Source organism: Scyliorhinus canicula, chromosome 1 (genome assembly GCF_902713615.1).
Source record: "Scyliorhinus canicula chromosome 1, sScyCan1.1, whole genome shotgun sequence".
NCBI lineage: Eukaryota > Metazoa > Chordata > Chondrichthyes > Carcharhiniformes > Scyliorhinidae > Scyliorhinus > Scyliorhinus canicula.
In genome coordinates, this window is record NC_052146.1 from 303,382,335 (window position 1) to 303,409,202 (window position 26,868).

The 26,868-nt window shown below is 49.7% G+C and overlaps 1 protein-coding gene across 7 annotated transcripts in view; it reads right to left on the minus strand.

Moving 5' to 3' along the window:
• The window catches only part of adat2 (adenosine deaminase tRNA specific 2), a 62,814-nt gene that overhangs the window by 24,792 nt on the left and 11,154 nt on the right, over nucleotides 1-26,868 (minus strand). For 4 of the 7 annotated variants that reach the window (XM_038816789.1, XM_038816832.1, XM_038816839.1 and 1 more), the window contains 4 exons: nucleotides 21,118-21,268; nucleotides 17,388-17,494; nucleotides 9,649-9,721; nucleotides 9,434-9,539 (listed from right to left, as the gene is read on the minus strand). In XM_038816789.1, the coding sequence (XP_038672717.1) occupies nucleotides 9,508-9,539; nucleotides 9,649-9,721; nucleotides 17,388-17,494; nucleotides 21,118-21,268 (363 nt within the window). In that variant the 3' untranslated portion in view covers nucleotides 9,434-9,507. Of the gene's footprint in view, nucleotides 1-9,375; nucleotides 9,540-9,648; nucleotides 9,722-17,387; nucleotides 17,495-21,117; nucleotides 21,269-26,868 lie in introns of those variants that run through there. The other 3 variants (XM_038816808.1, XM_038816799.1, XM_038816816.1) reach the window with 3 other exon arrangements.

Genomic DNA, 26,868 nt, shown 5'->3' on the forward strand with positions numbered 1-26,868 from the left:
TAGGCTGAGACACAGTGAGGCTGAGACACAGTGAGGCAGACTGAGACACAGCGAGGCTGAGACACAGCGAGGCTGAGACACAGCGAGGCTGAGACACAGTGAGGCTGAGACACAGCGAGGCTGAGACACAGTGAGGCAGACTGAGGCACAGCGAGGCTGAGACACAGTGAGGCTGAGACACAGCGAGGCTGAGACACAGTGAGGCTGAGACACAGCGAGGCTGAGACACAGTGAGGCAGACTGAGACACAGCGAGGCTGAGACACAGCGAGGCTGAGACACAGCAAGGCTGAGACACAGTGAGGCAGACTGAGACACAGCGAGGCTGAGACACAGCGAGGCTGAGACACAGCGAGACTGAGACACAGTGAGGCAGACTGAGACACAGTGAGGCTGAGACACAGCGAGGCTGAGACACAGCGAGACTGAGACACAGTGAGGCAGACTGAGACACAGCGAGGCTGCGACACAGCGAGGCTGAGACACAGTGAGGCAGACTGAGACACAGCGAGGCAGACTGAGACACAGCGAGGCTGAGACACAGCGAGGCTGAGACACAGCGAGGCTGAGACACAGTGAGGCTGAGACACAGCGAGACTGAGACACAGCGAGGCTGAGACACAGTGAGGCTGAGACACAGCGAGGCTGAGACACAGCGAGGCTGAGACACAGCGAGGCAGAGACACAGCGAGGCTGAGACACAGCGAGGCTGAGACACAGCGAGGCTGAGACACAGTGAGGCTGAGACACAGCGAGGCTGAGACACAGCGAGGCTGAGACACAGCGAGACTGAGACACAGCGAGGCTGAGACACAGCGAGGCTGAGACACAGTGAGGCTGAGACACAGTGAGGCTGAGACACAGCGAGGCAGAGACACAGCGAGGCTGAGACACAGCGAGGCTGAGACACAGTGAGGCTGAGACACAGTGAGGCAGACTGAGACACAGCGAGGCTGAGACACAGCGAGGCTGAGACACAGCGAGGCTGAGACACAGTGAGGCTGAGACACAGCGAGGCTGAGACACAGTGAGGCAGACTGAGGCACAGCGAGGCTGAGACACAGTGAGGCTGAGACACAGCGAGGCTGAGACACAGTGAGGCTGAGACACAGCGAGGCTGAGACACAGTGAGGCAGACTGAGACACAGCGAGGCTGAGACACAGCGAGGCTGAGACACAGCGAGGCTGAGACACAGCGAGGCAGACTGAGACACAGCGCGGCTGAGACACAGTGAGGCTGAGACACAGCGAGGCTGAGACACAGTGAGGCAGACTGAGACACAGTGAGGCAGAGACACAGCGAGGCAGACTGAGACACAGTGAGGCAGAGACACAGCGAGGCTGAGACACAGCGAGGCTGAGACACAGTGAGGCTGAGACACAGCGAGGCTGAGACACAGCGAGGCTGAGACACAGCGAGGCTGAGACACAGCGAGGCTGAGACACAGTGAGGCAGACTGAGACACAGCGAGGCTGAGACACAGCGAGGCTGAGACACAGCGAGGCTGAGACACAGTGAGGCAGAGACACAGCGAGGCTGAGACACAGTGAGGCAGACTGAGACACAGTGAGGCTGAGACACAGTGAGGCAGACTGAGACACAGTGAGGCTGAGACACAGCGAGGCTGAGACACAGTGAGGCTGAGACACAGCGAGGCTGAGACACAGTGAGGCTGAGACACAGCGAGGCTGAGACACAGTGAGGCAGACTGAGACACAGTGAGGCTGAGACACAGTGAGGCTGAGACACAGCGAGGCTGAGACACAGTGAGGCAGACTGAGACACAGCGAGGCAGACTGAGACACAGCGAGGCTGAGACACAGCGAGGCTGAGACACAGTGAGGCTGAGACACAGTGAGGCTGAGACACAGCGAGGCAGAGACACAGCGAGGCTGAGACACAGCGAGGCTGAGACACAGCGAGGCTGAGACACAGCGAGGCTGAGACACAGTGAGGCAGACTGAGACACAGTGAGGCAGACTGAGACACAGTGAGGCAGACTGAGACACAGTGAGGCTGAGACACAGTGAGGCTGAGACACAGTGAGGCTGAGACACAGCGAGGCTGAGACACAGCGAGGCTGAGACACAGCGAGGCTGAGACACAGTGAGGCTGAGACACAGTGAGGCAGACTGAGACACAGCGAGGCTGAGACACAGTGAGGCAGAGACACAGCGAGGCTGAGACACAGTGAGGCTGAGACACAGCGAGGCAGACTGAGACACAGCGAGGCTGAGACACAGCGAGGCTGAGACACAGTGAGGCTGAGACACAGCGAGGCAGACTGAGGCACAGCGAGGCTGAGACACAGTGAGGCTGAGACACAGCGAGGCTGAGACACAGCGAGGCTGAGACACAGCGAGGCTGAGACACAGCGAGGCTGAGACACAGTGAGGCTGAGACACAGCGAGGCTGAGACACAGTGAGGCTGAGACACAGCGAGGCTGAGACACAGTGAGGCTGAGACACAGCGAGGCAGACTGAGACACAGTGAGGCTGAGACACAGCGAGGCAGACTAAGACACAGTGAGGCTGAGACACAGCGAGGCTGAGACACAGTGAGGCAGAGACACAGTGAGGCAGACTGAGACACAATGAGACTGAGACACAGCGAGGCTGAGACACAGTGAGACTGAGACACAGCGAGGCTGAGACACAGTGAGGCTGAGACACAGCGAGGCTGAGACACAGTGAGGCAGACTGAGACACAGCGAGGCAGACTGAGACACAGCGAGGCTGAGACACAGCGAGGCAGACTGAGACACAGTGAGGCTGAGACACAGTGAGGCTGAGACACAGCGAGGCTGAGACACAGCGAGGCTGAGACACAGCGAGGCTGAGACACAGCGAGGCAGAGACACAGCGAGGCAGACTGAGACACAGCGAGGCTGAGACACAGCGAGACTGAGACACAGCGAGGCTGAGACACAGCGAGGCTGAGACACAGTGAGGCTGAGACACAGCGAGGCAGACTGAGACACAGTGAGACTGAGAGACAGCGAGGGAGGCTGAGACACAGTGAGGCAGACTGAGACACAGTGAGGCTGAGACACAGTGAGGCAGACTGAGACACAGTGAGGTAGACTGAGACACAGTGAGGCAGACTGAGACACAGCGAGGCAGACTGAGACACAGCGAGGCTGAGACACAGTGAGGCTGAGACACAGCGAGGCTGAGACACAGTGAGGCTGAGACACAGCGAGGCAGACTGAGACACAGTGAGGCTGAGACACAGTGAGGCTGAGACACAGCGAGGCTGAGACACAGTGAGGCTGAGACACAGTGAGGCTGAGACACAGTGAGGCTGAGACACAGCGAGGCTGAGACACAGCGAGGCTGAGACACAGCGAGGCTGAGACACAGTGAGACTGAGACACAGTGAGGCAGAGACACAGCGAGGCTGAGACACAGCGAGGCAGGCTGAGACACAGCGAGGCTGAGACACAGCGAGGCTGAGACACAGCGAGGCTGAGACACAGCGAGGCTGAGACACAGCGAGGCTGAGACACAGCGAGGCTGAGACACAGCGAGGCTGAGACACAGTGAGGCAGAGACACAGTGAGGCAGACTGAGACACAGTGAGGCAGACTGAGACACAGTGAGGCTGACTGAGACACAGTGAGGCAGACTGAGACACAGCGAGGCTGAGACACAGCGAGGCTGAGACACAGCGAGGCTGAAACACAGCGAGGCTGAGACACAGCGAGGCTGAGACACAGCGAGGCTGAGACACAGTGAGGCTGAGACACAGTGAGGCTGAGACACAGCGAGGCTGAGACACAGCGAGGCTGAGACACAGCGAGGCTGAGACACAGTGAGGCTGAGACACAGCGAGGCTGAGACACAGCGAGGCTGAGACACAGCGAGGCTGAGACACAGCGAGGCTGACTGAGACACAGTGAGGCTGAGACACAGCGAGGCTGAGACACAGTGAGGCAGAGACACAGTGAGGCAGACTGAGACACAATGAGACTGAGACACAGCGAGGCTGAGACACAGTGAGACTGAGACACAGCGAGGCTGAGACACAGTGAGGCTGAGACACAGCGAGGCTGAGACACAGTGAGGCAGACTGAGACACAGCGAGGCAGACTGAGACACAGCGAGGCTGAGACACAGTGAGGCTGAGACACAGTGAGGCAGACTGAGACACAGCGAGGCAGACTGAGACACAGTGAGGCTGAGACACAGCGAGGCTGAGACACAGCGAGGCTGAGACACAGCGAGGCAGACTGAGACACAATGAGACTGAGACACAGCGAGGCTGAGACACAGTGAGACTGAGACACAGCGAGGCTGAGACACAGTGAGGCTGAGACACAGCGAGGCTGAGACACAGTGAGGCAGACTGAGACACAGCGAGGCAGACTGAGACACAGCGAGGCTGAGACACAGCGAGGCAGACTGAGACACAGTGAGGCTGAGACACAGTGAGGCTGAGACACAGCGAGGCTGAGACACAGCGAGGCTGAGACACAGTGAGGCTGAGACACAGCGAGGCAGACTGAGACACAGTGAGACTGAGAGACAGCGAGGGAGGCTGAGACACAGTGAGGCAGACTGAGACACAGTGAGGCTGAGACACAGTGAGGCAGACTGAGACACAGTGAGGTAGACTGAGACACAGTGAGGTAGACTGAGACACAGTGAGGCAGACTGAGACACAGCGAGGCTGAGACACAGCGAGGCTGAGACACAGCGAGACTGAGACACAGCGAGGCAGACTGAGACACAGTGAGGCTGAGACACAGTGAGGCTGAGACACAGCGAGGCTGAGACACAGTGAGGCTGAGACACAGCGAGGCAGACTGAGACACAGTGAGGCAGACTGAGACACAGCGAGGCTGAGACACAGTGAGGCTGAGACACAGCGAGGCTGAGACACAGTGAGGCAGACTGAGACACAGCGAGGCTGAGACACAGCGAGGCTGAGACACAGCGAGGCAGACTGAGACACAGCGAGACTGAGACACAGCGAGGCTGAGACACAGTGAGGCTGAGACACAGCGAGGCTGAGACACAGCGAGGGAGGCTGAGACACAGCGAGGCTGAGACACAGTGAGGCAGAGACACAGTGAGGCAGACTGAGACACAGTGAGGCAGACTGAGACACAGTGAGGCTGACTGAGACACAGTGAGGCAGACTGAGACACAGCGAGGCTGAGACACAGCGAGGCTGAGACACAGCGAGGCTGAAACACAGCGAGGCTGAGACACAGCGAGGCTGAGACACAGCGAGGCTGAGACACAGTGAGGCTGAGACACAGTGAGGCTGAGACACAGCGAGGCTGAGACACAGCGAGGCTGAGACACAGCGAGGCTGAGACACAGTGAGGCTGAGACACAGCGAGGCTGAGACACAGCGAGGCTGAGACACAGCGAGGCTGAGACACAGCGAGGCTGACTGAGACACAGTGAGGCTGAGACACAGCGAGGCTGAGACACAGTGAGGCTGAGACACAGCGAGGCTGACTGAGACACAGTGAGGCTGAGACACAGCGAGGCTGAGACACAGTGAGGCTGAGACACAGCGAGGCTGAGACACAGCGAGGCTGAGACACAGTGAGGCAGAGACACAGTGAGGCAGACTGAGACACAATGAGACTGAGACACAGCGAGGCTGAGACACAGTGAGACTGAGACACAGCGAGGCTGAGACACAGTGAGGCTGAGACACAGCGAGGCTGAGACACAGTGAGGCAGACTGAGACACAGTGAGGCTGAGACACAGCGAGGCAGACTGAGACACAGCGAGGCAGACTGAGACACAGCGAGGCTGAGACACAGTGAGGCTGAGACACAGTGAGGCAGACTGAGACACAGCGAGGCAGACTGAGACACAGTGAGGCTGAGACACAGCGAGGCTGAGACACAGTGAGGCTGAGACACAGCGAGGCTGAGACACAGCGAGGCTGAGACACAGCGAGGCTGAGACACAGTGAGGCAGACTGAGACACAGTGAGGCTGAGACACAGCGAGGCTGAGACACAGCGAGGCAGACTGAGACACAGTGAGGCTGAGACACAGCGAGGCTGAGACACAGCGAGGCTGAGACACAGTGAGGCAGACTGAGACACAATGAGACTGAGACACAGCGAGGCTGAGACACAGTGAGGCTGAGACACAGCGAGGCTGAGACACAGTGAGGCAGACTGAGACACAGCGAGGCTGAGACACAGCGAGGCAGACTGAGACACAGTGAGGCTGAGACACAGTGAGGCTGAGACACAGCGAGGCTGAGACACAGCGAGGCTGAGACACAGTGAGGCTGAGACACAGCGAGGCAGACTGAGACACAGTGAGACTGAGAGACAGTGAGGCAGACTGAGACACAGTGAGGTAGACTGAGACACAGTGAGGTAGACTGAGACACAGTGAGGCAGACTGAGACACAGTGAGGCTGAGACACAGTGAGGCAGACTGAGACACAGTGAGGTAGACTGAGACACAGTGAGGTAGACTGAGACACAGTGAGGCAGACTGAGACACAGCGAGGCAGACTGAGACACAGTGAGGCTGAGACACAGTGAGGCAGACTGAGACACAGTGAGGTAGACTGAGACACAGTGAGGTAGACTGAGACACAGTGAGGCAGACTGAGACACAGCGAGGCAGACTGAGACACAGCGAGGCTGAGACACAGTGAGGCTGAGACACAGCGAGGCAGACTGAGACACAGTGAGGCAGACTGAGACACAGCGAGGCTGAGACACAGTGAGGCTGAGACACAGCGAGGCTGAGACACAGTGAGGCAGACTGAGACACAGCGAGGCTGAGACACAGCGAGGCTGAGACACAGCGAGGCAGACTGAGACACAGCGAGACTGAGACACAGCGAGGGAGGCTGAGACACAGTGAGGCTGAGACACAGCGAGGCTGAGACACAGCGAGGGAGGCTGAGACACAGTGAGGCTGAGACACAGCGAGGCTGAGACACAGCGAGGCTGAGACACAGCGAGGCTGAGACACAGTGAGGCTGAGACACAGCGAGGCTGAGACACAGTGAGGCTGAGACACAGTGAGGCAGAGACACAGCGAGGCTGAGACACAGCGAGGCAGACTGAGACACAGCGAGGCTGAGACACAGCGAGGCTGAGACACAGCGAGGCTGAGACACAGCAAGGCTGAGACACAGCGAGGCTGAGACACAGTGAGGCAGACTGAGACACAGCGAGGCTGAGACACAGCGAGGCTGACTGAGACACAGCGAGGCAGACTGAGACACAGCGAGGCAGACTGAGACACAGTGAGGCTGACTGAGACACAGTGAGGCTGAGACACAGCGAGGCTGAGACACAGCGAGGCTGAGACACAGCGAGGCTGAGACACAGCGAGGCTGAGACACAGCGAGGCTGAGACACAGTGAGGCTGAGACACAGTGAGGCTGAGACACAGCGAGGCTGAGACACAGCGAGGCTGAGACACGGCGAGGCTGAGACACGGTGAGGCTGAGACACAGTGAGGCTGAGACACAGCGAGGCTGAGACACAGTGAGGCAGACTGAGACACAGTGAGGCTGAGACACAGCGAGGCTGAGACACAGCGAGGCTGAGACACAGCGAGGCTGAGACACAGCGAGGCTGAGACACAGTGAGGCTGAGACACAGCGAGGCTGAGACACAGCGAGGCTGAGACACAGTGAGGCAGACTGAGACACAGTGAGGCTGAGACACAGTGCGGCTGAGACACAGTGAGGCTGAGACACAGTGAGACTGAGACACAGCGAGGCTGAGACACAGCGAGACTGAGACACAGCGAGGCTGAGACACAGCGAGGCTGAGACACAGCGAGGCTGAGACACAGCGAGGCTGAGACACAGCGAGGCTGAGACACAGTGAGACTGAGACACAGTGAGGCTGAGACACAGTGAGGCTGAGACACAGTGAGGCTGAGACACAGCGAGGCTGAGACACAGTGAGGCTGAGACACAGCGAGGCTGAGACACAGCGAGGCTGACTGAGGCACAGTGAGGCTGAGACACAGTGAGGCAGACTGAGACACAGCGAGGCTGAGAGACAGCGAGGCTGACTGAGGCACAGTGAGACTGAGACACAGCGAGGCTGAGACACAGCGAGGCTGAGACACAGTGAGGCAGACTGAGACACAGTGAGACTGAGAGACAGCGAGGCTGACTGAGGCACAGTGAGACTGAGACACAGCGAGGCTGAGACACAGCGAGGCTGAGACACAGTGAGGCAGACTGAGACACAGTGAGACTGAGAGACAGCGAGGCTGACTGAGGCACAGTGAGACTGAGACACAGCGAGGCTGAGACACAGTGAGGCAGACTGAGACACAGTGAGACTGAGAGACAGCGAGGGAGGCTGAGACACAGTGAGGCAGACTGAGACACAGCGAGGCTGAGACACAGCGAGGCTGAGACACAGCGAGGCTGAGACACAGTGAGGCTGAGACACAGCGAGGCAGACTGAGACACAGTGAGACTGAGAGACAGCGAGGCTGAGACACAGTGAGGCAGACTGAGACACAGTGAGGCAGAGACACAGCGAGGCTGAGACACAGTGAGGCAGACTGAGACACAGCGAGGCTGAGACACAGTGAGGCAGACTGAGACACAGTGAGGTAGACTGAGACACAGTGAGGCAGACTGAGACACAGTGAGGTAGACTGAGACACAGTGAGGCAGACTGAGACAGAGCGAGGCTGAGACAGAGCGAGGCTGAGACACAGCGAGGCTGAGACACAGTGAGGCAGACTGAGACACAGTGAGGCTGAGACACAGTGAGGCAGACTGAGACACAGTGAGGTAGACTGAGACACAGTGAGGCAGACTGAGACACAGTGAGGCAGACTGAGACACAGCGAGGCTGAGACACAGCGAGGCTGAGACACAGCGAGGCTGAGACACAGTGAGGCTGAGACACAGCGAGGCTGAGACACAGTGAGGCTGAGACACAGCGAGGCTGAGACACAGTGAGGCTGAGACACAGCGAGGCAGACTGAGACACAGTGAGGCTGAGACACAGCGAGGCTGAGACACAGTGAGGCAGACTGAGACACAGCGAGGCTGAGACACAGCGAGGCTGAGACACAGCGAGGCTGAGACACAGTGAGGCTGAGACACAGCGAGGCTGAGACACAGTGAGGCAGACTGAGATACAGCGAGGCTGAGACACAGCGAGGCTGAGACACAGTGAGGCAGACTGAGATACAGCGAGGCTGAGACACAGTGAGGCAGACTGAGACACAGCGAGGCTGAGACACAGTGAGGCTGAGACACAGCGAGACAGACTGAGACACAGTGAGGCTGAGTGAGACACAGACACAGACATAGGGAGATTCAGACACAGACGCACAGCTATTGCTCATGAATCCCGGCTTTAAACAAATCCCACCCCTATCTCTTCCCCACGCCACCCCCTCCCCACTCAATGTCGAATGGTTCTTTCCATTGGCCAGTCGGTGTAAATACTTTCTCAGTGTTTTTCCCTCAGCCGGTGAATCTGTGCAGAATCCCTCTCAGTGACATCAGCATCGCGGTCACATTCATTGCTTCTTCCGTACTTTGGATTTCGGGGCTGTTGTGTAAATAGGAAATTAGTTTTTTTATGAGTGCAGCTTGAAAATTGTTTTTTATGTGTTTAAACATATCAATATTGTACAAACGGGCAACTAGAGAATACAAACCATTGGGGTTTTCAGCTTTGTAGAAGGTCTTTAACAGTTCCACAGCTTCCTCAGCTCTGTACCCGCCTATGGCCTGCAACACGAAAGAAAGAGAGACTTGAGTGTATGCGAGTAATTAGTCGATAAAGGAGCATAGGCATTAGAGAGACACAATTGGTTATGTAAAGCTTGAGGGGAACCACTCCACAAGGGTTGGGACAAGGAGAGAAGGCAGGCCTCCATGTAGTACAGCAACCGGTATGGGGATCGAACCCACACTATGAGCATCATTGCATCACACTCTAACCAACTGAGCTAAAAGTAGCCCGCTTCACAACCTCACTCCCACCACCGGCGACCATGGAACATCTCAAAATTTATTTGCAGCCAATGATCTACTTTTGAGGTATAGTTACTGTTGTAATGTAGGGAAGGTGGCAGCTGATTTGCACAGTAAGTTCACACAGACAACCATGATGCCCAGCTAATCCTCCTTGGGTGTTGGTTAGGGGGATGAATATTGGCCAGAACACCTGGGAGAACGCGTCTGCACGTTGAATGGCGCCTCAAAATAATTCATGTCCATCTAAAGGGGCAGATAGGGCTGAACACCTCTCGACAGTGCAGCGCCCCCTCAGTATCACACTGGGAGCAACAGCCTTGTGCCCTTACGTGGGTCCGGGGCGCTCCAGTTTCCTCCCACAAGTCCCGAAAGATGTGCTGTTAGGTGAATTAGACATTCTGAGTTCGCCCTCAGTGTACCCGAGCAGGCGCCGGAGTGTGGCAACTAGGGGCTTTTCACAGTAACTTCATTGCAGTGTTAATGTAAGCCTACTTGTGACACTAATAAAGATCATTATTATTATGAGTCTTGAACCAGCGACCTACTAAATCAGAAGAGAAAGTGCTGCCCTCTGAGCCACAGCTGACACCAAGCGGGCAAAGGAGTCAAACCTCACACAAAGTTTCAAACGGCTTTCAGTCATGCCGCAGGGAATATAGAATTACTGACCAACATGTGGACCTGTTGGGATGTTGAGCGACGCCTTGTGCGCTGAGGAAGCTGGGCGTGTCTCGGAGGCTGAGACCTGGAGCTGTCAGGTCACTGTAATTGGCTCAACCCCTCGGTTCTCAGTCACTTAATCAGAATCGGATATGGAGTCCCTGGCCAACTGTGAATGGCGGTTGGCGCTGGCTGACTGGTCCATTCTGGCAATGTCAACAGCCAGAAAACGATGTGTGAAATCAGGATTTTCCATGCCGCTGGCTAGAGTGTGCAAGGCAGGAAGCAGCTCATCCCCAAAGAAACACCAGTGAAAACAGCACGAGTGATGTTCATGGCTCCAGGAATGCAATGTCACCCCCATCTGGTGACTTTGGGCATTACACACACATCAATACAAATATTATCTGATAACAGGCCTTCAAATCTGATCCAAATGTCACGTCCAACATTGGGATTTTATTTACGAGATGGCTGGAATTAAGCCTGGGCAGTAGGAGTTATTGGGAAGGGTCAAATCCCTCGGTGCCAACAGGTATTGTGTCAAGACAAAATGGAGTGCTGCAAATACTGTGGAGGGGGTTTAATGCAACCCTCTGCTACATAACCGTTCCAGAGAGGTGGGATAAATGTCCTTGCGCACTCTCTCTGCTAACGGAATACTCCATGTTACTGGAGCCACGCCCACACACCGGTTCTTTCAAGTGGGTTTACAAGATTAAAAGAGAACAGGGGCTGGAGATTAAGTCTCTTACTCAGCAGAGTCCCGACATATAGGTGAGGATGCTGCAGCAGTTACATCTCTCTACTGGTAAGAGATGTCCCTCCGATAATAGATAGGGAGCTAGCGAAGGCACTTAAATGCACTGCCTCCCTCAACATCGCAACCCACATCAGGAGTGCGCAAAATGGTGGTTTCAATCATGACAGCAGAAATCAGGTTGAAAACCAAAACGGAGTTCTAAAATAACTTTGAAAATGAAAGGCAAATATAATCAGAATATAGTTTGGAACATTTCATAGAATTTACAGTGCAGGAGAAGGACATTCAGCCCATTGAGTCTGCATCAGCCCTTGGAAAGAGCACCCTACTTAACCCCAGGCTTCCACCTATCCCCATAACCCTGTACCACCACCTAACATTTTGGTCACTTAAGGGGCAATTTATCATGGCCAATCCACCTAACCTGCACATCTTTGAACTGCGGGAGGAAACCGGAGCAGCTTGAGGAAACCCACGCAGACACGGGGACAATGTGTAAACTCCAGTCACTTGAGGCCGGAATTGGACGTGGGACCCTGGAGCTGTGAGGCAGCAGTGCTAACCGCTGGTTATCACTTTGTTACTTAGTGGTTACTGGGTTACAGGGATAGGGTGGAGGCGTGGGCTTAAGTAGGATGCTCTTTCTAAGGGCTGGTGCACACTTGATGAGCCGAATGACCTCCTTCTGCACTGTAAATTCTATGATTCTATGAAACAGGTTATACTATAATTATACCCTCTTGCCAGAGTAGGCACTACTGCACCTTAGTTTTGTGTCTCCAAGCTTCTCTCTCAACAATGCAAAGAAACCTCTGTACGTCAGAAAATTTCTCGATTTCACACCGTTTTGACAACTTGCGGATAAATTGCCTGTTATGGTTTAAAGCAGAAAATATATATTCTACTACTGTGCTTTGATGCTGGCATTTAATGTCAGAGAATCTACACAGGACAGAGGAGCAAAGGGATCTGGAGGTATAGATACACAACTCACTAAAAGTAGCCAAGTGGCTTAAGGTCATTTAAAAAAACAACGCACTGGGGATTAGTTCCAAAGGGATAGATCAAAAAGCTGTAAAATCATGTTCAACGAGTATCGAACCTTGGTTAGATCACACTTGGGAGTCCTGTGCACAGCTCTGGTCTCCACATAATGGAATCATGAACAAGTATTGAAGAAACATATATATATAAAAAATAAAGTTTTACAAGGAGAATACCAGAAAGGAGAGTTATAACTTAGCAGAAAAGATTGTTCAGATGAGGCTCTTTTCTCCAGGAAAGAGATGGCTGAGGGTGATCTGCTCAAGAGCTTAAAGATTATGAAGAGGATTGATAGAGTTGACACAGAGAAGGTATTTGCACTTGTGACTGGAGGCTGTAAATATATATTAGCCATGAATAAATCCAACAGGAAATTAAGGAGCAATTTATTGTCCCAAATGAGGAGAACTCACTGCTGTCGGCAGTAGTGGAGGCAAAATGCATAGCAAATAATAATAATAATCGCTTGTTGTTAATGAAGTTAGTGAAAAGCCTCTAGTCGCCACAATCCGGCGCCTGTTCGGGGAGGCCGGTACGGGAATTGAACCTACGCTGCTGGCACTGTTCTGCATTACAAGCCAGCTGTTTAGCCCACTGTGTTAAACCAGCCCCATAGCATTTAAGGGGAAGTTTGATAAAGCAATAGGTTATGCTAATAGGCTGAGACGAAAAGGGATGGGAGAAAGCTCACGTGCAGCATAAACACTGGCGTAAACCTGGGCCGAATGGTCTGTTTTGTGTGATGTACATTGTGTACTTCTATGAAAATAAATCAGGGCAGAATGTACGATTTTAAAACGGGGAACACATTCCATCTGCACAATTTGGTCCAATTCACCCCTGCCCTCTCAACACCTGAAGACCACATCTAGGCTTGACCTTCCGCGTCCAACTCACTGACTGCGCGGGTGATGTCGCTGCATGTCGCAATGTTCACTGATATTACAACTGCAGTGATTTTAAACCAGTCTTCATCCAGTTCATTGTGGGGGTAATTCAGCATCGTGGGGAGTGCTGGTGAATCGGAAGTCAGCATCGAGGTCAGGTGTGGCAATAATTCAGCACCCTGTCAGCATGGCTGTGAGAGACGGTTAGGCGCGTGTTAAGGTGGGGCAAAGGGTCCTCATTGAATCCTCTGTTGTTGTATATTTCGTGTCAATTTCGCTCATCTAATAACCCAACTTATTTTTCTCTGAACCTTGTATTTTCTTCCAAAACATTGTGACCAACATTAAAGCACGAGTAAAATATAGATTTTCTACTACATAAAGGACTGTGGGTATACCATAGATCTACGGAATCTGAAATAACCTAGCTGAACTGCCTCCCATCTCCCCCATATCACAAATATCTCCTGTTCGCAACATGGCCAGTTTGGCCCACGATGAATTTGTCACCTCGAAACTGGAGTACTCCACTGCTGATTGTCCCTCTCCACCCTCCATAGACTACAATTCATTGAAGCTCTGCTTTCTGTACTGGATCCCGCACAGCCCCACTTGCTCATCACCACCTGAGGTAACCTCCTCCAGCCATACATTCCTCTCCTGAATTTTTATGCTCCTCTGAACCCAGCCTTGTTAGTAAAGGGTTAGTAAAGGTGGAGGTGTGGGCTTGGGTAAGGTGCTCTTTCCAAGGGCCGGTGCAGGCTCGATGGGCTGAATGGCCTCCTTCTGCACTGTACATTCTATGATTCTAAGTTTTGCTTTCAGAGCGCTGATCCATGTTCAGCCCTTGAAGCATTCTGCTATCTTACCTTTATGCCACGATCAGCACCTTCTTTAGTCTTTAACACTTCCATTAACATTCCTTTTGTCTTGTGCCCATGTTATCTTTGTCAAATCTCAGAGCTTCATTTATCACTGACCTATTTTGCTCCACCCCCTCTGAAACAAATCAATCACATTTCACCCTCTCTTTAGCTTTGAAGAAGTCACACGGACGTGAAACGTTAACTCTGCTTCTCTCTCAACAGATGCTGCCAGACATGCTGAGTTTTTCCAGCATTTGCTCTTATTGTTCAAGGGGCTGGGTGGCCTATTCCTGCTCCTGTTTCTTTTGAAGATTATTGCGCAGTCAGATAGATTGGCATGACTTAACGTTTTGTTAAACTTTTCACTTTATAAATATAAATTAGCAAGTGCTTTCAAGTGAGCCAAAATAGACATAAAGCACTGGTAAAACAAAAATCTTTGTGAAGATTTCCTCTGCTCCACCTTCCCAGTAGGATGTCGATAGTCATACCAAATGAAGGATATTTTTACGAGCACACTGACAACGCCACAACACAAAAGTTCCTGAGTGCTATTAACCCAGAGTGGAGAATAATAATAATCTTTATTGTCACAAGTCGGCTTACATTAACACTGCAATGAAGTTACTGTGAAAAGCCCCTAGTCGCCACATTCCGGCGCCTGTTCGGGTACACGGAGGGAGAATTCAGAATGTCCAATTCACCTAACAGCATGTCTTTCGGGACTTGTGGGAGAAAACCGGAGCACCCGGAGGAAACCAACGCAGACACGGAGAACATGCAGACTCTACAGACAGTGACCCAAGCCGGGAATTGAATCTGGGACCCTGAAGCTGTGAAGCAACAGTGCTATCGTGCTACACATATGGGAGATCTCAACACATAATCCAACAACAATAATGCAATCTTTAGTTGCTATGAAAAATATATTACTCATACATTCCGTACATGCACATGTACAAACTTCATGTTGTTTTAAATAAAGTATGCACAAGAACTGGATACTTCACTTCTGGCTCCATATGCTGCGGAAGGCAGCACAAAGTGCAGAAAACAATCTTTCCCAGGGGCTGCCAAAGTTGCCATCCTAACATTAATTAAATCAGTGCACAGTCAAGGACAAATCTGGAACAGAGCCAACTCAGGGAGAGAGGGGACCTCCAAGGCCATAAGCAGTGACAGGCTGGCAATGAGACTCAGGAGAGTATAGAAAGCAGCGGATCATCTACTGAGAAACCGTCCAGTGACGGAGCCACAGTGGATAATTCTGCAGTCTGTGAGGAGTGGCACTGCAGCAAATCACAAGGTGTTAAATGCTTTTTATACTGTACATTGTTCTTTTTTCCTTTTTTGGCTGTTTTTGAGTCGTCCTCCATAAAAAAAGTAATGTTTTCTTTATAAGACTGTAAGAAATAGGAACAGGAGTAAGCCGTTTGGCTCCTCGAGCCTACTCCACCGTTCAATAGGATCATGGCTGATCCAACACTCCTCGCGTCCACTTGCCTACCCTTTTCCTTTAACCCTTGATTCTCTTACTGATCAAGAATATGTTGCGGTGATCTGCATCACTGTAAATACACTAGGGGTTAATGTAAATACACTACGACTAAGTAAATTCTAGAGGGAGCACCGGAGATGTCATTACATGCAGATATACAGCTGATTAACACATACAATAGGACACGACCAATGGGCAGTCAAGGCACCCAGAGGTGACACTACCACAAGGGGGCATTACACAACCCATATATAAGGACAGGGTACACATGCTCTGTCTCTTTCCACAGGCTACACTCAGAGAGTAGGACAGGGGCAGATCAGAAGCATCACATCCACCACGTGGTTTAGAACAGACTGGTTAGTTAGACTGAGTTACAAAGCAAGATTAGCAGGAGAGTCAAATTCATAGAGAACTGTGCTGATGGTTCAATAAATCACATTGAACTTACCTGAAAGTCTGGAATATCTTTTGGTCAAAGCTGCATCGAGTTGCAGCCTGTGTTATCCCAGAGTACATAACACAATATCTATCTCAGCCTTATACATATATACACAATGACTGCCCCCACAGCTCTCTGTGGCAAGCAGTTCCCCTCTGAGAGAAGGATTTCCTCCTCATTTCTGTCTTAAATTGGCACCCCTTTATTCTGGGAATATGGTCTCTGGTCCTAGACCTTCCCATGAGGGGATACATCCTCTCAGCATTTACCCTGTCAATCCCCTTACGAATCCGACATATTTCAATGAGATCACGGGCTGGATTGCCATTTGGAAGCGCGAACGGGATCGGGCAGAGAACTGCGCAAAATTGAAAGAAATCAGGTTTGTATCTGTTGCCATTTCCGTCACCAGGTTCCGGTCCCTCGCTGGTGACAAAATTGCAATTGAGCCCCACTCCAGCGGGGCAATTTGGCATAGCCAATCCACCTAGCCTGCACACCTTTGGGTTGTGGGGGTGAGACCCACGCAGACATGGGGGGCATGTGTCGTGGGGCCGGGATCGAACCTGGGTCCTCAGCGCCGCAGGCAGCAGTGCTAACCACTGCACCACCCCATTTTCATGGATTTTAATATCAGCGGGTTGGATACTTTGTCATTTACTTGAATGACTTAACTTTGTGAGGGAGGAGGTATTAACAGTTTTAAAGTGGGGGGCATGGGGGGCATGTGTCGTGGGGCCGGGATCGAACCTGGGTCCTCAGCGCCGCAGGCAGCAGTGCTAACCACTGCACCACCCCATTTTCATGGATTTTAATATCAGCGGGTTGGATACTTTGTCATTTACTTGAATGACTTAACTTTGTGAGGGAGGAGGTATTAACAGTTTTAAAGTGGTTAAATCCCCAGGGCCAGATGACATGTATCCAAGGTTGCTGTGGGAGACAAGGGAGAAGATTGCAATGGCTCTGACAAAACATTTCAAATCTTCTCTGGCCACCAGAGGACTGGAGGACAGTTAATGTGGTGCCATTATTCAAGAAGTCTTAACACTAGTAGCACACAAGAAAATCCCTGCCTCTGCAGGCTGATAGGTTTGCTTTGCACGGTGCTTGCCTCATTGACTGAAAACGTCCCAGGTCTCACCAACACAATCGTAAACATGTGCGTGCAGCACAGAAAGGCCTCTTTGGTTGAACTTGGGAGTGATATGAAAACATTTAAGAATCGGTATTCTTGGGTTTCTGGAAAGGGGTTACCTGGAAGGGAGCCCCAGAGTGCTTTAAATCATCTGCGGGAATGTTCAGTACTGAACCACAGCCTCCAAACCGCTCATTCTGACAGCCGTATACAACCAGTGGGATGTCTGCAACGTGGTTAAGCCAAAAAATAAGTTTTCCTCCCAAGAAAAAACAAAACGCGGTTGGGAAAGGAAGAGAAAATAAACAAAACGTAGATGGTGCCCATTTCTCCCCGCTCCCCCCAAACTGACAGACATCTCCCCCGCCATGCCCCACCCTACTTACATTATTCCATCTTTATACCTGCCGGTGGGGGAGGGAGACACGGAGTGGCCGTTAAGCTAGAGTTACAAAATGATGCAACAATGGAGGAGGCTACTCGATCCATTGCACAAGTGCTGGCTCTTTTGATAGAGTTATCCAGTTCGTCCGCCATCTTCTCCCCCGACAAGTTCCCCCTTTTGAATGTCACTAACGTGACTTTCACCACCCTTTCAGGCTGTGGATTCCAAATTGCAACAACTCACTGTGTAAAATATAAGTAAAATTCTCCGGCTGTTGTGGTGGGGGCTCGTGGTTCAATAACAGTTTGGATTTGAAGATAGTGGGAGGAATGAATAATTAAAGGCGGCTAGATTTTCAGAGAATTGCGGTCCCGGGGAACAAAAATAACGACAGTGTGATGACTCTTGATTTAAATGCAACGAGTACTTAGGAAGTACATAGTGACCATGTAGCTGAGGATTAGAAATGACCGCTTGGCTCTTGTGGGTAGGGTTCCCTCCTGTGGGTCAAAGATCGCAGGCTCAAATCTCCAGCCAGACAGTGCAGTACTGTAAGGGTGCTGCATTGATTGTGGGGGGGGGGGGGACCGGGAATGGCATTGTCCTCTGGGGGCGCTATGGCAAGGCTTGGATGTTCAGAGGAACAGGGAGATCTGCTGGCACTCTGCCTAATGTTCCCCCATCAACCACCACCAGAAAGCAAAAAATAGAAGTGATTCAACCCATTGTGTGATGCGATTTTGAGAGCTCAGTGCGCCGTTCATTCAACCTGGGGAATGGAAAACCAATAAAATTTAACTAACTGAAGAATCATGAAGTAACTATGCCAGAGGCCATGATTCTGACACAGCACCCTTGGTCTGATTGTCCCCATTTTATTTATAACGCTGCCCTCAACAGCTGTGGCCCCGTCCATTTGCTCCACTGACAGAAGCGGCGCTCGATTCACAGCAACATGTATAATTACTGCTCCACACAGTTACGGATGAGGAGTGTTGCGTCCCACTTAATCACTCTCCCAAGTGGTTACCATAATGTGCAGTTCAACTGAGTGCCAACACTATACTGTAATTTATCTCTATAAATAACCCGTTCACATCTAAATAGCACCGGAAAGTGACACTGCTTTAGAATAATTAACAACCCCATAATGAAGGCTCATGTGCTCCAAGGGTTTTCTGGACAAAAATGTGTGCGTACATTTTTTATATATATTATCGGGTGAAAATCTAGTTAATTATTTTTTGTTGTGAAACCTCCATTGCTCACTTTGGCTCCAGAAAGTTATCGAAGCAGTGATAGAGATAGAGATAGAGAAATACAGCACAGAACAGGCCCTTCGGCCCACGATGTTGCGCCGAACTTTTGTTCGTAGAATTTTGGACAATTTTTCATGGCCAATCCACCCAACCTGCACATCTTTGGACTGTGGGAGGAAACCGGAGTACCCGGAGGAAACTCACGCAGTCACGGGGAGAACGTGCAGACTCCACACAGACAGTGACCCAAGTCGAAATCGAACTTGGGACCCTGGAGCTGTGAAGCAATTGTGCTATCCACAACGCTACCGTGCTGCCCTTAAGAAGTTAACCTACACTCCATTATTCTACCCTAATCCAAGTACCTATCCAATAGCCGCTTGATCTCTCTGGTGTCCGCCAAAAGTATACAGGCAAAAGTTAGTCAAGTCTCTTGCAGAGGGGCCACACTCTGTCCACTGAAGGGGTAGAAGTGGAGGCTCTTATATGGCTCTGTAATTAAACTGGGCTACTGTAGGTAAATAGTTATACAGCTTGTGAAGTTAGGCTTTTATACAACAGCTCATCACTTTGTCAATAACAACCACAGATTAAACAGGCCATTTGGTCCATCGTGACGGCACCGACCGTCTGAAAGAGCACACTACCTAGGCTCACGTCCACCTGCCCCATCCACGTGTCCCTAACCAGCACAGCACACACTTGGATACTAAGGGCAATTTATCACGGTCAATCCACCTAACCTGCACATCTTTGGACTGTGGAGAGGAAACCGGAGCACCCGGAGGAAACCCATGCAGACAGGGGGAGAGTGTGCAAACTCTACACAGGCAGTCACCCGAGGCTGGAACTGAATCCGGGCTCCTGGCGCCGTGAGGCAGCAGTGCTAACCACTGTTCCACCGTGCCGCCCTTGCTTTTATATAGCACTTTTAATGTTACAAAATCTCTCCAGGTGTTTCACTGGAGCATTATTAAACAAATTTGACACCCAGTCACATTTGGAAATATGAAGGCAAGAGGTAGTTTTTTAAAAAAGAGTCTTGGAGGGAAGAGAGGCAAAGGGTTTAGGGAGAACTGAAGGCCTTAGCAACTGAAGGCATGGCAATTGAAAATTAGTGATCGCAAAAAGCCAGAATAAGAAGTGCGCCAATACCTTGGCAAGTGGTAGAGCTGGAAGAGGATGGGGAAGGGTGACGTTATGCGGGGATTTAAACACAGATGAGAACATTGAGAACAAGGCTTTTTTCCCCTACCTGTGATTCTAAGATTGGTGCTGCTTCACAACACCAGAGACCCGGAAGGAAAAATGCTGGAAAATCTCAGCAAGTCTGGCAGCATCTGTAGGGAGAGAAAAGAGCTAACGTTTCGAGCCCGATGACTCTTTGTCAAAGCTAACAGACAGAGAAAGTGGGAAATATTTATACTGTGGAGTGAGAACGAAAGATGAGTCATAGCCACAGAAACCCAGGGAAACTTGGTGCTAATGGCCACAGAAACCAAAGGGGAAGGAGTGTTAATGGCAGTCCCCAGAGAGAACAAAAGATGTGAAAGGTCAAACAGCAGGGAAACTAACATCAGAGGATGAACTATAGGTGTGGGGGGAGGGGAAGGGGGAAACAAAGAGGAGAAAGGTGCAGGAAAGCAAACAGCAGGGAAACTAACATCAGAGTATTTCCCACTCTCTCTGTCTGTTAGCTTTGACAAAGAGTCATCGGACTCGAAACATTAGCTCTTTTCTCTCCCTACAGATGCTGCCAGGCCTGCTGAGATTTTCCAGCATTTTCCCTTTCGTTTCAGAGACCCGGGTTTGATTCAGGCCTTGGCTGACTATCGGTGTGGAGTTTCTTCCGGGTGCTCCGGTTTCCTCCCACAGTCCAAAGATGTGCAGATTAGGTGGATTGGCCATGATCAATGTTACGGGGATAGGGCCGGGTTGGTCCCAGGTAGAGTGGGTCGGGGCAGACCCCTTTTTCACTGTCGGGATTCTAAACTACTAACATTCACCAGAAGATCAAAAATCAAAGAATATCAAAAGTTTGAATCATTTTCAGAAATCAAGCTCGCCTTTGCCTGTGCGGAATGGTGAGCGGGCGCAGGAGGAACATGTGGGTGGTGAATTTAAATATAAATCCCTTCTTTGTATAGAATGTTATCCAGCTCAGAGTTAAGTGTCTCGTTCTATGATGCAATTGCTAAAGGATACTCAATAGACGCAAGGCGGCAGCACACATGATGCAAGGTTCCACAGTGACATACAACACCGTGTGTTCAAACACCTCCTCCCGGTCCTTGTCCTTTTGCCGACACCACTCCAAGACTTGGTCAATGGCGACCATCTCTGCATGACGGGTAGCCTGTATGGACAGAGAGAAATTCCGGAATATAATATCCTCCAGCCACTGACGCACAGTAAGTGGCTAAGCTTGGATACAAGCCAATAACACGTCTTCAAGGTTTGTAGAGACAAGGTTAGATGAGGAACAGCATTCAACCAATGCCAGGCTTGGGATTGTCTGGAGACTGTAAGGATGAAACAAAGGTGGTTTTCCAGACAAGCATGCTGTTCTTCCATGACATCAGTAGATGTGGGATCACCTTTAAATTTATGCTGGTGACACTCAGCTTTCTATCACCCCAAAGGCCCACAACTACCTCTGTCCTATCAAACGGTCTGATAATCATTCTCAGAATGACCTTCAAATGAACTATTGGGAAGCCCAAAGCCGTTGTTTTCACTATTAAGTGCTTGCTTGCCGTTGACTCCAGCCCCCCCCCAACTTGGCTGTTTCCTGAGTTTGCGCCAATTGTGTCCTATTCAACCTGGAGCAGTTTCAAACCCAAGGAGAAAAGATGGATTATTAAGGAACACGAACAGAGGCTGCACAGGTGAGGAGGTGATGCTGGGAATGTGCTGAGACTGGTAGAAATCGAACCAAGATGCCAAGGGGGACAGGCCACAAAGGATAGGCATGGAGAACATGGATTGGGAAACCAGTCCCCACCCTACTTTCCTCCTTCCAGAGCAATTCAAAACCACAAATCCCTTCAACCTTTCCTTCATTGTACAATCTCTAGACATTGGAAACCCGAGCTTGACATCAGCTGCTCACTGTTCTACATTTGTTGTTGCAGCAATGAGAAAAAGTAGGAGAGGTGCCACTCTTTAAGTTGGTAAAAACACAGTACAGGGCTTATTAAGAGATGTTGCTTTTACAGAGTACGATGATGAATTCCGCAAAAGCCTGCAAAAACACTCTGCTGATGTCACTGCATGTAACGTGACATTTCATCAGCCAATCGTGTTACTTGAATACATAACACCCCTCCTCCTTTACTCCTTTACTGCCAACAACTTTTCTTTTAAACACTTGAACAACAGATCCAACACAATAGTCATTACATTACATCATCATGTTATTTATACATATACACATTAGTAAGACAGTCTCTTTGGCCACGTCTGTCTCATTTCGGTAATATCCAAATTTCAGGAATTTGGCTCTTTGAGATCACGGAAGTGTCTTTCTGTTCACTTGCTACTCAACTAAGTATTCTGCTAAGCCATTGATTGCTGGGTGATGTGGAGCAGATTTGATTTGGCAGATACCAATCTCTTTCGAACTCTGTTGATGTAAATTGAGTCCCATTATTACTCAAGTTGCTCCGGCCTTGTGAATATCTCATCTGCTCTCTCAATTGTTGATTCAGTCGTTGTGAATTTCATGATTGCGACCTCTGGCCATATTGAGTGTGCATCAACCATCACTAGGAATATATGCCCCTCAATTGGACCAACATAGTCAATATGAATTCTCTGCCATGGCTGTGTAGGCTATTCCCAAGGAGACAGTAGTGAAGCATTCCTTAATATAGTACAGAATTGGCATCGTCCCACCTTCTCCTCAATTTGGGCATCTAATCCCGGCCACACAAAGCAGCTGCATGCCAACTCCTTTATTCTGACCACACCAGGATATCCTTCATGTAGTTGTCCAAAGATTTTGTTTCGTAGACACAGCAGAATGATCACGCGAATATCTCACAGCAGAACCCACTCTGAACTGTCTACTCAAGTCGGCTAGTGATGCAGGGTTTCAGGTCTGGATTCTTTTAGTGCACGTCTGTTAAAGTACCTTTTTGGATCATGTCCATAACCTTCCCCATCATCGGATCTGTTCTTGCATACCTTTGTACTTGAAACTAAGTTACCGGCATTTTTTCAACATGAGAGAGATGCAAAATGTTCATCAGGTTCTTTTTGACTTCCTGATCTTGTTTGACTTATACAGGGGCTGGTTTAGCACAGGGTTAAATCGCTGGCTTTGAAAGCAGACCATGGCAGGCCAGGAGCACGGTTCAATTCCTGTACAAGCCTCCCCGAACAGGCACCGGAATATGGCGACTAGGGGCTTTTCACAGTAACTTCATTTGAAGCCTACTTGTGACAATAAGCAATTTTCATTTCATTTCATTCATTCAGGAAGTCTAGATAAAGTGTCCGCATTTTCGTGCTGTTCTGACTTATGATACTGGATATCATAATCGTGTGCCGTCAAGATCAAAGACCATCTTTTCAATCGATTAGCTACCAAAGAAGGAATATCCTTATATAGCCGAAATGTTGTAAGTGAAGGGCCGAAGGTCAGTCAGAAGTGTAAAATGACATCCATAAAGGTAATGGTAGAGCATTCTTACTCCGAAAATGATGCTCAAAGCTTCTTGTTCTAGCTGAGCATAGTTCGACTCAGCACTAGTCAAAGTTCGAGAGGAAAGTGCTATTGGTTGTTCATGTCCTGAAGGAATTACGTGCGAGACCAACTACACCAACGCCGTAAGGTGAGGCATCGCAAGGAAGCTGCAACCTCAGCTTTGAATCTCAATGGACCAGTAACTCAGGTTTCTTTAAAACGTCCTTGATATTTTGATAAGGATTTTCACAATTCTTTGGTCCAGTGCCAAGTTTCTTTGACACAAAGCAAAGTGTGGAATGGCGTCAGCCTGATTGCGAAGTTAAGAAGTTATATAATAATTAGCAATTCTAAATATAACCGCAACTGCATCATGTTTTGTGGATGTGGAGCTTCTAGGATCTCTTATTTGGTTCTTTATGTAAACCGTCTTTGTCAACGGTATGACCCAGATATTTGATTGAAGACTTAGAAAATTCACACTTTTATTTCTTGACTCTATGATTATGGTTTTTTCTCACGTGCTCTTCATCATTCAAATCTCTGATAAGAATGTCATCTAGGTAACATAGCATACCAGCTAGCCCACTGATAATTTGATCCATGGATCTCTGAAAAAGAGCAGGTGCTGAAGTTATCCCGAATGGAAGTTAATGAATACGAAAAAGACCTTTTGTGTGCCAATATGGTAACGTTTGTGACTCTACAACCACATTCATCTGTCGATATGCTTGAGAAAGGTCTAGTTTGCTAAAATTTTGCCTCCCGAGAGTTCAGCGAATAAATCTTCGAGAAGTGGTATAGGGTAATGGTCAGCACACAATACTGGGTGGTGTGGGGTTTTGAAATCCCTACATAATCTTACTGAACTTCTTTAACACAGGAACGATTGGTGTTGCCCAATCAATGGTGGCAACAGGCTCAATGACTCCAGTCTCAATTAACCTCTCAAGTTCTTCTTCCACTTTTGGCCGGAGGATATAGGTTACTGTACGCACTTTAAGACACTTAGACACACTGCCTTGATCTTGAGTTTCCACTCCAGTCATGGATCTAAGTGACTCTTCAAATACCTTAGCACACTTTTCATAAGTGGTTGTAGAACGTTCGTAGAATTAACTAGCTGGTTCACGATGGCCCAATTGAGCTTTATCTTCTCACGATCTACCAAACAATGCAGGAAGGTTTCCTTGGACAATGTGGAGATGCAACTCCACTTCTGGACCATTAACCTCCACATTTACCTTGATGCATCCCTTCAGTGGAATGACCTCTGCGTGTATATCTGCAGGACAACAGCTGATGATTGTAAAGGTACATGTTTTAGCTTCTGACTGTATATTGTCTCAGGTATTAGTGATCCACTACAACGCCCGCATGCACTTTCATCTTGAGTGTTTCCATTAAGTTTTGGATAAAATCAAAAGCGTTGCTGATCTCCTTTAACTGAAATGAAAATCGCTTACTTATACGACACCAAGCTTGAATTCTTTAAGATGGCTTGACACATTGTCCCCTAGTAAGTCTTTAGTTCCGTTATTTCATTGGTAAACTCGACCAGCAGACTTACCTGTGCTTTTCTTGGAACCCTTCATTTGTGCTGAGGTTGGTGGGACCAACATGCCTTGGCGATGTGGCTACTTTACCACAATTTTGGAATTTATTTTCCTTACTCCTCCAATCTCCTGCTGAATGTCCCACTTGGGTACAGCGATGACACAGTAGATATTTTGCAGTCCTGCTTCTAGCAGTCTCCACCTTATGAACCTTTGCACAGACTCCAATAAACAAAGCCGCTTTTGCTGCAAGTGCCATGGAATTAGCGTTAGCACAGCAGTTTTCAGGGTTTCTACACCTTCAGGGTTTCTAAGTCTTCAGTCAACAATTTCCTTTGGACGCTTTCATTTCCACAAACCAGTCTTTCTCAAAGTGTATCATCAAGTGGTTAACCAAATTCACAGGACTCGGCTGATATAAATTGCTACAAATTGAGAAATGCTCTCTTCCTCTTGCGCATGATGATGGAAGCAGAATCTTTCAGCTATCAGCAGCGGACGGGGAGAAAAATGGCCTTCGAAGATTGCCATTATCTCTTTGTAGGTCTTTCCTTCTGGTTGAGCTAGGTGGACTAAGTTTTGTAACATTATGAATGTTTTTCGCCCAACCGAGTGAGAAAAGTTGCAGCACACAGGAATTCCGATGAATGATTTGCTTCAAGGAACAATTGGAACATTTCCTCATAAGAATTCCATGCCTCATAATGCTCATCAAACGCGTCCATAGTGCCATTTTCCTGTCATTTTTGGGCTCGATTTCGTGATCTGTGCTTCTTTAGCTTTTCTCCCTTCTGTTTATTTCCGGGAAGCAAGCAATTGCCAAGCCCAGATGCAAACTAGTTCTTCCCTTGCCTGGACTATCGGTTCCCAGCCGAGTCGGTGGCCTTCTAGGTTCCTGTTCCCACAGCCCATTTACAGATCTGTGGGCACGGTCTCTGCAGTTCCTACCCAGTACAAGCAGTAAGTACGCCTGAAACTTTGATTCGTTGTTAAAAAAGTATACACTGGGAACTCACTATTGTTTGAAACGCTTATTTAGCACTAGTAGCTGTTATGATCGATCGATTGAATCACCGACCTCCATGATCTGAACTTTTTTTTTTTACTTGCGAAAACACGGTCATTTTCAGCCCCAGTGTCGACGATGGCTTTCTTCAGATCTCCAAATCTTCGTCGATGTAGGATATAGCTCGAATCTTCGCCGATAGTTTCTCAAATCTTCATCGCCAGTTTTTTAAAATTGGATTTGTTGTTTCCGCGAAGAGGAAAAGAAGTAGAGGTGCCACGTTTTAAGTTCATAAAAACATGGGTTCATAAAAGCAGGGTTTAATAAGAGATGTTGCTTCTACAAGGCAAGATAGTGAACTCACCAAAGGCCGACAAAATGCTCCGCTGACGTCACTGTTTATCACGTGACATTTAACTAGCCAATAGCATTACTTGAATTCATAACATTTACCTCGCCTCTACAAGCCTTGGTGATGTTGTACATATGTTGGCCTGGTCTTGCCACCTTGATGTTTCAACAAAGTGTTGTTGAATGTGGGGCAGTTTCGATTTTGGAAGACGCGCAAAATGGGCAAAGTCAAACCAGCCACCCATCATCCACCCATTGACTTTGAGAGAAAGGAAGATCCTGGATGACATAAAATGGGTTAACTTGATGCACCTCCAATGTTACATTGGTGTCTGTGCACCCCCCCCCCCACC